The sequence below is a fragment of the Ahaetulla prasina genome, chromosome 8, assembly GCF_028640845.1.
Source record: "Ahaetulla prasina isolate Xishuangbanna chromosome 8, ASM2864084v1, whole genome shotgun sequence".
In the NCBI taxonomy this organism is placed as follows: domain Eukaryota; kingdom Metazoa; phylum Chordata; class Lepidosauria; order Squamata; family Colubridae; genus Ahaetulla; species Ahaetulla prasina.
The window spans coordinates 3,217,582-3,230,564 of NC_080546.1; the positions used below are offsets into that span (position 1 = coordinate 3,217,582).

The 12,983-nt window shown below is 46.3% G+C and overlaps 1 protein-coding gene across 1 annotated transcript in view; it reads left to right on the forward strand.

Annotated features, from left to right (window-relative positions):
- Nucleotides 1–12,983, forward strand: part of ALMS1 (ALMS1 centrosome and basal body associated protein) — a 74,480-nt gene that overhangs the window by 34,188 nt on the left and 27,309 nt on the right. Inside the window, exons 10-12 of the mRNA XM_058193066.1 lie at nt 2,187–3,858; nt 5,418–5,543; nt 8,954–9,133. Coding sequence (XP_058049049.1) covers nt 2,187–3,858; nt 5,418–5,543; nt 8,954–9,133 — 1,978 coding nt within the window. The remainder of the gene's footprint in view (nt 1–2,186; nt 3,859–5,417; nt 5,544–8,953; nt 9,134–12,983) is intronic.

Genomic DNA, 12,983 nt, shown 5'->3' on the forward strand with positions numbered 1-12,983 from the left:
TTACATGATAACAATTAGCCAGACTTACCTATGCTGATATTTTTGCACATAAGCAATTTCTCAAAACTTGCTCATGCTTATATTTGCACATAAGTAATTTCATAAACAGTTTCATAAAGGGGTTCATATGGCATAATATCGCAACAATAGATAGATAGATAGATAGATAGATAGATGGATATGAGATGAGATCAATAGATGGGATAGATGGATAGGTAGATAGAGAGAGAGACCAGGAAGGAAGGAAGGAGATAGATGGATGGATGGATAGATAGATAGATAAATAGATAAATAGAGATTATCTGAATCTCAGGCTGGATGGATGGACGGGCAGGCAGACAGATAGGAAATAGAATGATAGATAGATAGATAAATATAGATGAGATCAATAGATGGTATAGATAGATGGGTAGAGAAAAAGAGAGAGAGAGACCAGGAAGGAAGGAAGGAGATGGATGGATAGATAGATAGATAGATAGATAGATAGATAGATAGATAGATAGATAGATAGATAGATATTGAGATAGATATCAGGTTGGATGGATGGGCAGGCAGACAGACAGAAAGATAGATAGATAGGTAGATAGATGATAGATAGATGATAGATAGATGATAGATAGATAGATAGATAGATAGATAGATGGATAGATGGATAGATAGAAAGAATCTTTAGCATTTGAGCTGCAGAGAGACATTGGCTGCCTTGGCCTCCCGAGCTCACTTCCTGCTAAGAAAAATGTCGAACCCAATCGAAAGATTTAACAACAACACCTCAGCATCTTTATTTATTATCAGCGTTGGCAGGTGAATGAAACCGGCTTTCTGGGCATGAGTCACACCAGGGCCCTCTCTCCTGGCATGTAAGGTGTAAAGAAATCATTTCAATTGTGCAGCCGTAGTCTTGTGTGTTTTCTCCCGGGAAACCTGCCAAGCCCGATTGCCTTCCAGTCTTCAGTTCACATAATTGTTCTATTTTGTAGCATCCTTTGTGACTGCTTTGTTTTTCCTTAGCTTCTCCTGGATTTTTTTTTTTATTATCTTTACGCTTCGGATGTGTGTTAATCGCTTGGCGGTTATCCTATTCTTTTTGGAAAAGCAAGCAACCATCGGAACCCTTTGGTTTATTTTATTTTATTTGAAATATGGCGCGTAACTGGTGAGAATTAAAACGAAATGCCCAGCCACATCTGTTTTATGCAGCTCTTCACAATCTTTACAGTTTATTTTTTGTTGTTGTTTCTTTGTTGGTTTGGCGGCCTGATGGCATCTTTTCACAATTCTGTCCCCAGAAAGGAAGTTGAACCTACCACCGATTCCCAGAAGATAAATATTTACTTCTACAAGTCCTTAAGATTTCCGAAGAGGGTTTAAATTGGGAGACTATATATCATCATTAATATTTATTTAATTTGTATCTCGCCTTTATTATTTTTACAAATAACTCAAGGCAGCAAATATCCAACACACCTTCCTCTTCCTATTTCCCCCCAGCAACCCTGTGAGATGGGCTAGGCAGAGAGAGAATGATCGGTTCAAAATCATGCAGCTAGCTTTCATGCCTAAAGTGGGACTAGAATTCACCATCTCCTGGTGATTGGCCCAAAGTCACCCAGTTGGCTTGAAACCCAGTTGGCAGTCATGCTTAAGGCAGGACTAGAACTCACCATCTCCTGGTGATTGGCCCAAAGTCACCCAGTTGGCTTTCATGCCTAAGGCAGGACTAGAACTGTTTGTCTTCTAGTGATTGATCCAAAGTTACCCATCCAGATGTCATGCTTACAACGGGACTAGAACTCACTGTCTCCTGGTAATTGGCCCAAATTCACCCAGCTGTCTTTCATGTGTAAGGCAGGACTAGAACTCACCGTCTCCTGGTGATTGGCCCAAAGTCACCCAGCTGTCTTTCATGCGTAAGGCAGGACTAGAACTCACCGTCTCCTGGTAATTGGCCCAAAGTCTCCTGCTTTCTAGCCTAGTGCCTTTACCACAAGACCAAAGTGGCTCACGAAGTCTCCAAAATTTTCTTCTGAGAATTTGGAGATAAATGAAAAATTCATGTCAACACCCCCCCGGCTCCCCCCCCGTTCCTTTTACCAGATAGGCATTAAAAACTCCTATTTAAACACACCGTACTCTGGGTTTTTACCTGCACATTGTGAAACTCTTCCTTTTTGAATTCTGAATAGAACCAGCAGTGGAGAAGCACCTTCCAGAGGCTTCCAAACTCCAACACGGTTGCGACGGTAGAACCGGGCTCCTTGCTAAACCCAAAAGACCACGACCTGCAAACGGCCCTTCAGAAATACGGTTTGCAGCTAGATGAGATCTCCGGGGAAAACGCGGCACCTGCGACGGATGGCGCCTTAACAGCCGAGCCAGAGGTTAAACTCGCTCGCAGTGTCCAGATTCCTGACTCCGGCCAGTTGCAGCCACTTCCCGGTAACGTTTTGGACTCCAAAGCCAATTCTCACCTTCCCTCGGACACGCATCTCCGAGGGGCCTCAAAGGCCCCCACGAAAGAGGACGGGATCGTAGCAGCCCCGCTGGACATCTCCGAGAGCGCCACATCCGTCGAAGCGGCCATTCAAATCACCTCGATCACTTTTGCCTCTCGGAGACGGTCTCCATCTCCCGCTTCCCGCCTCCCCCGGACCCTCCTTGCCGACGTTCACCCTCGTGATCCCGTATCTTCGGAAACCCGGCCCGCGAACCAGGAGCAGCCGAAGTTGGATAACTCACAGCGGCAAAGTTATCAAGCTCGTTCTTCCGCCGGCGTCACTTCTGCTCGCACTTCCGTGGAGAAAGTTGCATTTCCATCCCCAAAAGTCTGTCCTCCTCCCCCCGGGTCTATCAAGGTGGCCAGGGATGACCCTCGCCGAGAAGATCTAAGCCCCTCCCTGCAGGAATCCCCAAGAAGAGGCGTCGAACCGAAGGACCTCGTTCACCAGACCGACGAGGACAAGCGAGCTTCTGATCCAGATTTCGCCGAGCAGAGGCGATACGCGAAAACGCTGGACGATATTTACACGGTTCACCCAGAAAGATCGGCGGCGTTGCCTCCGCCAAAGTCGGGCGATGTGCGTCCTCAGAATTGCTCGGAAGGTGAGGCTGGAAGTGCTCCGAAGCCCCTTTTTCCTGACGGCAAAGAAAAGACGCAGCTAAGGGAAGATTTGTCTACTTCCGATTCCTATTTACACAAGCCCAGAAGGAGAGGCAGTGGGAGTACTTCTCTGTTACACTCGGCTTCCCTAGATTGTATTTCCACAGCTGTGCCGGTGTCGCCTACGTTGCCCACCAGGAAAGCCCTGTCTGGTGTCCACCTGACTCTCTCTCCAAAGCGTGTGGAACTGGACCTTTCGGGACCGGTGGACATTGGTCCAGAAGGGCGAGAGGTCCAGGTTCTGAAGCCAACCGCTTCCGATGTTCCCAGTCTGTCCTTCGAAGCTACCTCCAAGTCCACTGAATCTAAGCGGAAGACTCCAGGATCCTCATACTTTCCCCGAGAAGCATCATCTCAAGATGTTCCAAAGGTGGAGAAACGAGCCCTACAGCACGTTCAAGAGCCCCAGGCAAGCCGAGATCATGTAGCAGCGGCCCCGTCTCCAGCAGACGCCGGGACTCGGAGTTCAAGGGCAAGGGACAACAACTTGAAGGCGACGGCTTCTTCCCAAACCGAATGGATGTCTTCGGATGCCATCACTCAAATCACAACAGAAAGCCCCGAGAAGACCACCTATTCTGCCGAGATTTTTGTCACTGCTGAGAACGGGGAAGCTCCTCATCCCAAGAGTCACAAAACCCCCAACGACACAATGCTCGGTATCTCCAAGATCTCTGTTTTGGACGGACAAACCAGCGGTGAGAAATGCTTCTCTCTCTCTCTCTCCTTCTCCCTATTTTTCTATCATCTATTTATCTACCTATCTACCTATGAATCATCTATCATCTATCTACCATCCCTCTCTGTCCCTCTCTCTGTCTATCAGCTGTCTTGTCAGTCCGTCCATCCATCCATCCATCCATCCATCCATCCCTATCTATCTATATCTGTCTGTCTTTCTATCTTATCTTTATCTATCTATCTATCTATCTATCTATCTATCTATCTATCTATCTATCTATCTATCTATCTCTCTCCATCTATTTATCTATACCTACCTACCTACCTACCTACCTACCTACCTATGTATCATCTATCCAATCTATCATTTATCTATCTGTCTATCTGTCTCTCTCTCTCCCTATCTATCTATTTATCATTTACCTACCTACCTACCTACCTACCTACCTACCTACCTACCTACCTACCTATGTATCATCTATCCAATCTATCATTTATCTATCTCTCTCTCTCTCTCTCTCCCTATCTATCTATTTATCATTTACCTACCTACCTACCTACCTACCTACCTTGTATCATCTATCCAATCTATCATTTATCTACCATCTCTCTGTCTATCATCTGTCTGTCCATCCATCCATTCATCCATCCTCTCTCCCTCCCTCCCGACAAGCCAAGTCAAGGGCGAAGCCAGCTTCATTTAACAACCGTGTAACTAACAACTGCGGTGATTCACTTAACAACTGGCAAGAAAGGTCGTACGGTGGGGCAACATTCTTTAAACCAATACCCCTCCCTAGGGATTGTACCCCCCCCAGCCCCCTATTTGTGTCAGATTTTGCCTTTTGAGTCATTCGACCTCTGCCTGCCTAGTAAAGCTCATTCCTGCTTCTTTGCTTAAAACATCCACGTACAAAGTCCGAAGCTCTGGCGGTGTCTGGCTTTGGCTCAGAGGTAGTCGATGGGTGTTGATTGCTGGCGAGGAGCTGTTTCTTTCTTTTTTCTTTCTTTCCTTTTTTGGCTGTTGACGTCTCTCTTTCGAGCGGTATCAGAGTTTCTTGCAAAAATCAAATCCAGAAGCACACACTGATTCAGCTGGATTCATTAACTTCTCTTTATATACACAATAATACAGGAAGATAAATGTACAACACCAATATAGATTCTTTTTTTTAACCTGGTAGAAGTTACAGGCAGAGCACAAGGCAGGAGAGAACCGTTAGTTTCATTCCAGCAGAGCAGACTAGTTTCATCTTAAGTCTGAGCGCAGAGCAGGCAAGCAAGTCCAGACTTGTTTAGTTTCAGTTTCGTTTCTCTGCACAGATTCAGAAGCTGCAGACTAAGACACGCCCTGGCTCCCAGTCTGTCTCAGCCCCCGATTGGCTGACTTAGTTGCTATGCCTGTTCTTTGGCTGACCTTGTTACCATGTCTCTGCCGGTTCATGAATAATCTGACAAGTGGTACGTCGGTGTTGTTGATCTCTCTGTGCCTGTCAATGGCCGCTTGCCAGGCCTCTGGGAAACGCTCTGCTTGGCAGCCTCTTCCAGTAATCTGACTCCGGCTTTGTTTCTTCAGACCGGCCATTGGTGCTGCCATACAAACCTCCCAGCTGCTCGGAGGTGTATTACGTTCCCTGTGGAAAAGAAACCTTGAGAATCTCACGTGTCCGGTCCGAGACCACCGTGGAGAGCTCCCACTCAGGTAGGAGCTCCGTTGACCTCCAAGCCTCCCTCCATCTCTTGCATTTTATAACCACGTTGATTTCTAAAGCTATGTAGCAGGGTTTGAAGAAACGGGAGGCCTCGTTTTGGATGGGTGCTGAACAGATGGGAGGTAATCAATACCCCTGTTGCATTTAGGTTTAGAATGACAATGTGATAGATGAGTATTTCTTGAGCTAGTCTAGAGAAAATAATAATAATAATAATAATAATAATAATAATAATAATAATAATAATAATAATAATAATAATAATAATAATAATAATAATAATAATTTAATTTGTATACCGCCCTTCTCCCGAAGGACTCAGGGTGGTGAACAGGCAAGTAAAATACAAACAGAAACATACACAATATTAAAACAACCCTTAAGAAACTTATTCAATTAGCCAGGAAATTTAAAATAACATTACACCCCATAAAATTACAGAAATTTAAAACCCATTAAAATTCATTTAAAATTTAAAAATCAGGCCAGTCCAGCCATACGAAATAAATAGGTTTTAAGTTCGCGGCGAAAGGTCCTAAGGTCAGGTAGTTGTCGAAGCCCGAGGGGAAGGTCGTTCCACAGGGTAGGAGCCCCCACAGAGAAGGCCCTTCCCCTGGGGGCCGCCAGTTGACACTGTTTGGCTGACGGCACCCTGAGGAGTCCCTCTCTGTGGGAACGCACCGGACGCTGGGAGATAGAAGCCGGCAGTAGACGGTCCCGTAAGTAGCCCGGTCCTAAGCCATGGAGCGCTTTAAAGGTAGTAACCAATACCTTGAAGCGCACCCGGAAGACAACAGGCAGCCAGTGCAGTCTGCGCAGGATGGGTGTTACATGGGAGCTCCGAACCGCTCCCTCTATCACCCGCGCAGCTGCATTCTGGACTAGCTGAAGTCTCCGAGTGCTCTTCAAGGGGAGCCCCATGTAGAGAGCATTGCAGTAGTCCAGGCGAGAAGAAGGATTAGAGGGGACATGATAGCAATCTTCCAGTATTTGAGGGGCTGCCACAAAGAAGAGGGAGACAAATTATTTCCCGAAGCTCCAGAAGGCAAGAAACAATGGATGGAAACTAATGAAAGAGAGAAACAACCTAGAACTAAGGAGAAATTTCCTAATAGTGAGGACAATTAACCAGTGGAACAGCTTGCCACCAGAGGTTGTGAATACTCCAACACTGGAGGCTTTAAGAAGAGACTAGACAGTCATCTGTCTGGAATGGTAGAAGGTTTCCTGCTTGAGCAAGGAGCTGGACTAGAAGACCTCCAAGGTCCCTTCCAGCTCTATTTTGATTGAGTAGTAGGTGGGAAAAAAGCCAGTTTCCATTTTTCTAGCCATCCTGCCGTTGAATTGTTTGATTTCCCTCCTTTTCCTAAAAAGCCTGTCTCTTCCAAATCTGCTTTCTTCCTTCTTCAGCTTCACAGTCCCGTCCCCCCCCCAGATTTTCCCCCCCAGATTTTGATCTAGGTTTTAATTCACTTCTTTGATTAGAAGCGAATTAAAACCTAGATCAAAATGGTCAATATTTAATCCCTCCTAAGTTTGAACAAGGGCTTGGCCCACCAGGCCTCTGTACGTCTTCAGGGTCTCGTCGGTCTTTTACAGGTCGTCCTCGACTTATAACAGTTCATTTAGTGACCGTCCAAAGCTAGAACCTCACTGAAACGAGTGACTTATGACCGTTTTTCACTCTTAACGGCGGTTGCAGCATCCCCAGGATCACGGGATCAAAATTCAGAATGCTTGGCAACTGACTCATATTTATGACGGCTGCAGTGGTCGCGTGATCCCCTTTCGCGACCTTCCGGCAAGCGAAATCAATGGGGAAGCCAGATTCGCTTAACCAACCGTGTCACTAACTTAGCAGCTGTAGTGATTCACTTAACAACGGTAGCAAGAAAGGTAGTGAAATAGGATAGCGGTTAATGGAAGGATTTCAAAATAGGAAGGAAAAAATGGCAGAGGAAAAAAAGGCAGACTACACAGGAACCATTTGCACCACAGACCAACCTCCAAGTGGCCTCGATGACTCTCGAAAACAGGGGTCTCCAACCTTGGCAACTTTAAGCCTGGCGGACTTCAACTCCCAGAGTCCCCCAGCCAGCTTTGCTGGCTGGGGATTCTGGGAGTTGAAGTCCGCCAGGCTTAAAGTTGCCAAGGTTGGAGACCCCTGCTCTAAAAGGATGCAAATGACCAGCTATCTGCAAGGAATAGAAACCTTCCATTCCCCACCATCCTATCAGAGCTGAAGAAGCTTCTTGGACGAGAAGCAAAACATCTTCAAAAGAAAAAAAAAAACACAAGAACTCAGCGCCCTTCTAAGCAAACTGATGCGCTGCGAATTCATTGGCGACATCCAGTTTGCTCTACGAATTCATGGGGATCCAACCTAATCCTAAGTAAGTTTACCATCCAATGGGATTTTTCCGTCTATTTTACCTGGGAAGGTAGAGAAGCCTGTCTGAAAATGTCTGCACCCTTCTAAGCATCCTGTAGTGCTAAGAAGTCTTTTTCAACATCCGTTTTGCTCTTCGACTTCATATGGACCAACCCCTAAGTGGGTTTACGCTCCAATGGGATTTTTCCAAGTCTTTTACCTGGAAAGGTAGAAAAGCATGATTGAAAAATTCAGCGCCCTTCTAAGCAAACTTGCCTGCAGAAGTTGTGAATGCTCCAACACAGGACATTTTTAAGAAAATGTTGGATAACCATTTGTCTGAAATGATGTAGGGTTTCCTGCCTGGGCAGGGGGTTGGACTAGAAGACCTCCAAGGTCCCTTCCAACTCTGTTGTTGTTGTTGTTGTTGTTATTATTATTCTGATGCACTGAGAATTCATTGGCGACATCCAGTTTGCTCTACGAATTCATGGCGATCTAACCCTAACCCTATGTCTATAACTTGTTGCTGGCAATCCTTATGATTTATATTGATATATTGACCATCAATTGTGTTGTAAATGTTGTACCTTGATGAAGGTATCTTTTCTTTTATGTACACTGAGAGCGTATGCACCAAGACAAATTCCTTGTGTGTCCAATCACACTTGGCCAATAAAAATTCTATTCTATTCTATTCTAACCATAAGTAGGATTACCATCCAATGGGATTTTTTCCAGTTGTCTCCTGAAAAAAAACAACACCACCTTTGAGACTGAGAAAATCTCTACAGACGGGAAACGTCTTGAGATGCGAACAGGACCTACAGCCCTCCCTCCCTCCTTCTTTCTTTTCTTTACCATTATTCCACATTAAGGCTCTTCCGCAGCCTCTTTTGGCAGCTTGGAGTGATGATAGGCGTTTTTCCGCTCTGTGTCTAATCCGATTGACTGCTCCTCTTTTTTTTTTTCCCCTTCTGGCTTCTTTCTTTTTCTGAACGTTGTCCCTGCGGCTTTCTTCCCAAATAGGCTCCAACGATGCCGTCCCTCCGGATTTCCCCCCGCAGGCCCTGGGTTCGAGGAAGGATCATCCTTCGGACACAGCAATCGTCAAGCACAAAGAAGGCATTTATAGTAAGAAGGCTCCCCCCGGCAGGGTGGCCTGGATGGAGGAGAAAGCAGCAGCGACGGCGACGGGCAGTCCCAGAGGTAAGATGTTGGCGGGCGGTCCCAGAGGTAAGACGTCGCTGATGATTTAGAGCAGGGGCGTCAAACTCCATTTCATTGAGGGCTGCATCAGGGTTGAGTTTGACCTGGGGGGGGGGGCATGGGGGCGTGGCCATCTCAATATCACTCACGTTGAGGGCATTCCTCCCGGGCTCCGTTTTTGGCAGCGACCACCTCCTCCAGCACTCCGCCAGCGAAAACGGTGCTCCTATCTCCATTTCCTCTGGCAGAACGCTGCAGGAGGCCGTCACAGCCGAAAACGGAGCTGGGGAGAGCCGAATGCGGTCCTCCTGAGCTCCGTTTCCTCTGGCAGAGGCACCACGGGCCAGTCCTTCGCGGTTGTCCCGTGGGCCGGTTCTAAGCACCTGCGGGCCACATCCGGGCCCCGGTCCTTGAGTTTGGCACCCCTGATTTAGAATGTCTTTTGCACACTTGTTTCTCCAACTTTCCCCTTTTAAGCTGGGTGGACTTCAACTCCCAGAATTCCCCCAGCCAGCGTACTTCGCACAGGTAGTCCTCGACTTACAACGGTTCACCTAGTGACCGTTCGCAGTTACAACGGCACAGGGAAATAAGTGACCGTTTCCCACACTGACGACCGTGGCAGCATCCCCGTGGTCACATGATTTGCATTCGGGCGCTTGAGAGCGGATTCACGTTTAACGACGGTCTCAGCTTCCCGGCGTCACACGCTCCCCTTTTGTGACCGTCTAACAAGCAAACAAATTTTAGATTGTGAAGAAATGAATAGATTAACTTTGATTAACTTTGAAATGATAGATTAACTCCCAAGAAAGGGAGGATTCAGAATATTTTAAGATATGGGATCAATTTTACCATTGGTTAGAAAAAAAGATACGAATAAGTAAATCCATAAATAAGTAAGAAAATGCTATAACTAGAATATTGAATTAATGGAAAAAACTGTAACAGATTAAATTGAAAAGCCAGGAAGAAAACACCAAGATGTCACATGGAACAAATGGCTGATGTACTAAATGTTTGTTTGTTTATAAATAAAAAACTTTATTAAAAAAAAAACAAATTACAAGCCATGTCACTAGGGGAGCCAGAGTCACTCGACAACAGCGTTAAATTGACAACTGCAGCCGTTCACTTAACAAATGTGGCAAGAAACATCATCAAATGGCCCCAAACTCAGCTAACAAGTGTTTTGCTTGGCGACATAAATTTTATTGATTGATTGATTGATTGATTGATTGATTGATTGTTTCAATTTCTATACCGCCCTTCTCCCAAAGGACTCAGGGCGGTTTACAGCCAAAGTAAAGACAGTTAGTACAATTTTTAGGACCAGTTTAAAAGGAAAATTTAGAGTTGGTCGAAGAACTTAAAACCAATAAAACCCCTTATTAAAACCCCACTAGGCCAGTCCTGCACGGTGAAGCAAAAATGTTTTCAGCTCGCGTCGAAAGGTCCGAAGATCAGGGAGTTGACGGATACCTGGTGGTAACTTGTTCCAGAGGGTTGGTGCCCCCACAGAGAAGGCCCTCCCCCTGGGCGCCACCAGCCAACATTGACTGGCCGACGGCACCCGGAGGAGAACCTCCCTATGGGAGCGCACTGGTCGATGGGAGGTCGCCGTAAGTTTTGGGCTCATTTGTGGTCATAACTCTGAGACAACCTGTATCGGGGTTAGTATAGCTTGGTCCCGTTTTAGAATTCTGTTCGCCCTTTCAAAATGTCTTGATCCATCTTGCCCAGTTACACACCTTTGTGGTGCCTTGTGTTGTTTTTGTGTCTGCGGCCACCTAGGTCAGGGGTCTCCAACCTTGGCAACTTTAAGACTTGTGGACTTCAACTCCCACAATTCCTTTGCTGGCTTTGCTGGCTGAGGAATTGTGGGAGTTGAAGTCCACAAGTCTTAAAGTTGCCAAGGTTGGAGACCCCTGACCTAGGGTGCTTTGCAGAAGGAAAAATCGTTCAATTGTGCAGCATTTGGAGAATGGAGATCCCAGGCGCGTACGTTGTAGGACAGATTTCTGTTCTGGGATTGAGACCCTCCGGCCTCCAAGGCTGATCGGTTGGTTTAAAAAAAAAAAAGCAAAAAAAAAGCAATATGTACTTAAAGAGGGAGGAAAGATGGTTGATATGTGTAGTGTGAGTTGAGGCGATGAGGTCACAGTGGTTGCCTCAATGCCCCTGAGGAGGAGTGTGAGGGAACTTCGGCAGGGGCAGGGTGGAGACAAACAGCCTCCTGGTTAAGGCTGCCCTGAAGGGTATGTTTCTTCGGCAAAATCAATCGGAATAGAGTTGGAGGGCACCTCAGAGGTCTTCTAGTCCAACCCCCTTGCTCAAGCAGGAGACCCTATATCATTTCAAACAAATGGCTGTCCAGTCTCTTCTTGAAAACCTCCAGTGAGGGAGCACCGACAACAGAGAATAAGAGAGTCGGGAGGGACCTTGGAGGTCTTCTAGTCTAACCCCCAGCTGTGCACTTGAAGGTGCACCAAAGGTGCTTTGAAAGAGACTTCAAGCTGTCTTCGTCCCCCCAGATTCTTGCATCTCTGTCCCCCCGCCTCCAGATCCTCTGAAAACTGGATCACTGAAACCTAAACAAACTTCTGAGATTGCTCCCCTCTTAAGGACTAGAAACTTGCTTTGTATTCATCGCTGCCCAGCCCAACAGGAGCAGGGCCGTGGTGCCGTTGCTCTAAAGAGCGAAATATCTGGTGGGAGATCTCATTCTTCCAAGTTGGAAGGGGAATAATGGCATTTCACAGAATAAGAGGTTAACCGGGTAACAGAGTCGGAAGGGCCCCCCGGAGGTCTTCTAGTCCAACCCACCGCACAAGCAGGAAACCCTAAACCATTTGAGACAAATGGTTGTCCAATCTTTTCTTGAAAGCCTCCAGGGATGGAGCCAACCGCAACTTCTGGTGGCAAGCGGTTCCACCGGTTAATTGTCCTCACTTTCAGGAAATCCCTCCTTCATTCCAGGGTTGCTTCTCTCCTTGCTGAGTTTCCTTCCGTTGCTTCTCGTCTTGTCTTCGGGTGCTTTGGAGAATAGGTGGGACCCCCTTCTTCTCTATATCTTCCCCCCAAATATTAGAAGACTGCTATCATCATCTTCATCATCATCATTATTTCATAATAAATGGTCCTACTCATTACTGAGGCCATTGAGAATTTCTCAACCTTTTTCAAAAGAGTCTGTAGATTCTCCCCGGGTCATGGGATCCCCTTTTGCGACCTTCCGACAAGCAAAGTCAAGGGGGAAACAAATCAACAAATCAAAAAATCAGTGTTGCTGATTTATTACCTGCAGTGATTCCCTTAACGAAGATTCCAAGAAAAGTCACAAAATGGGACAAAGCTCGCTTAATGAATTTCTCACTGAACAGCCTAATTTTTTGGGGGGGGTTGTTAATTGGCTCTGGGTGTCAATGGGCCTCTGTGGCTCAGACTGGTAAGACAGTCTGTTATTAACAGCAGCTGCCTGCAATTACTGCAGGTTCTACTCCCACCAGGCCCAAGGTTGACTCAGCCTTCCATCCTTTATAAGGTAGGTAAAATGAGGACCCAGATTGTTGGGGGCAATAAGTTGACTTTGTATATAATATACAAATGGATGAAGACTATTGCTTAACACAGTGTAAGCCGCCCTGAGTCTTCGGAGAAAGGCGGGATATAAATGCAAATAAAAAAAATTTAAAAATGGATGGATGGATGGATTGGATGGAGGGTGGATGGGTGAATTGATAGGTGAATGAATTGCTGGAGGGATGGATGGATGGGCAGGTGGATGAACTGATGGATGGACAGATGGATGGTTGGATGGATGGATGGAGGGCCTCTGGTGGCTCAACAG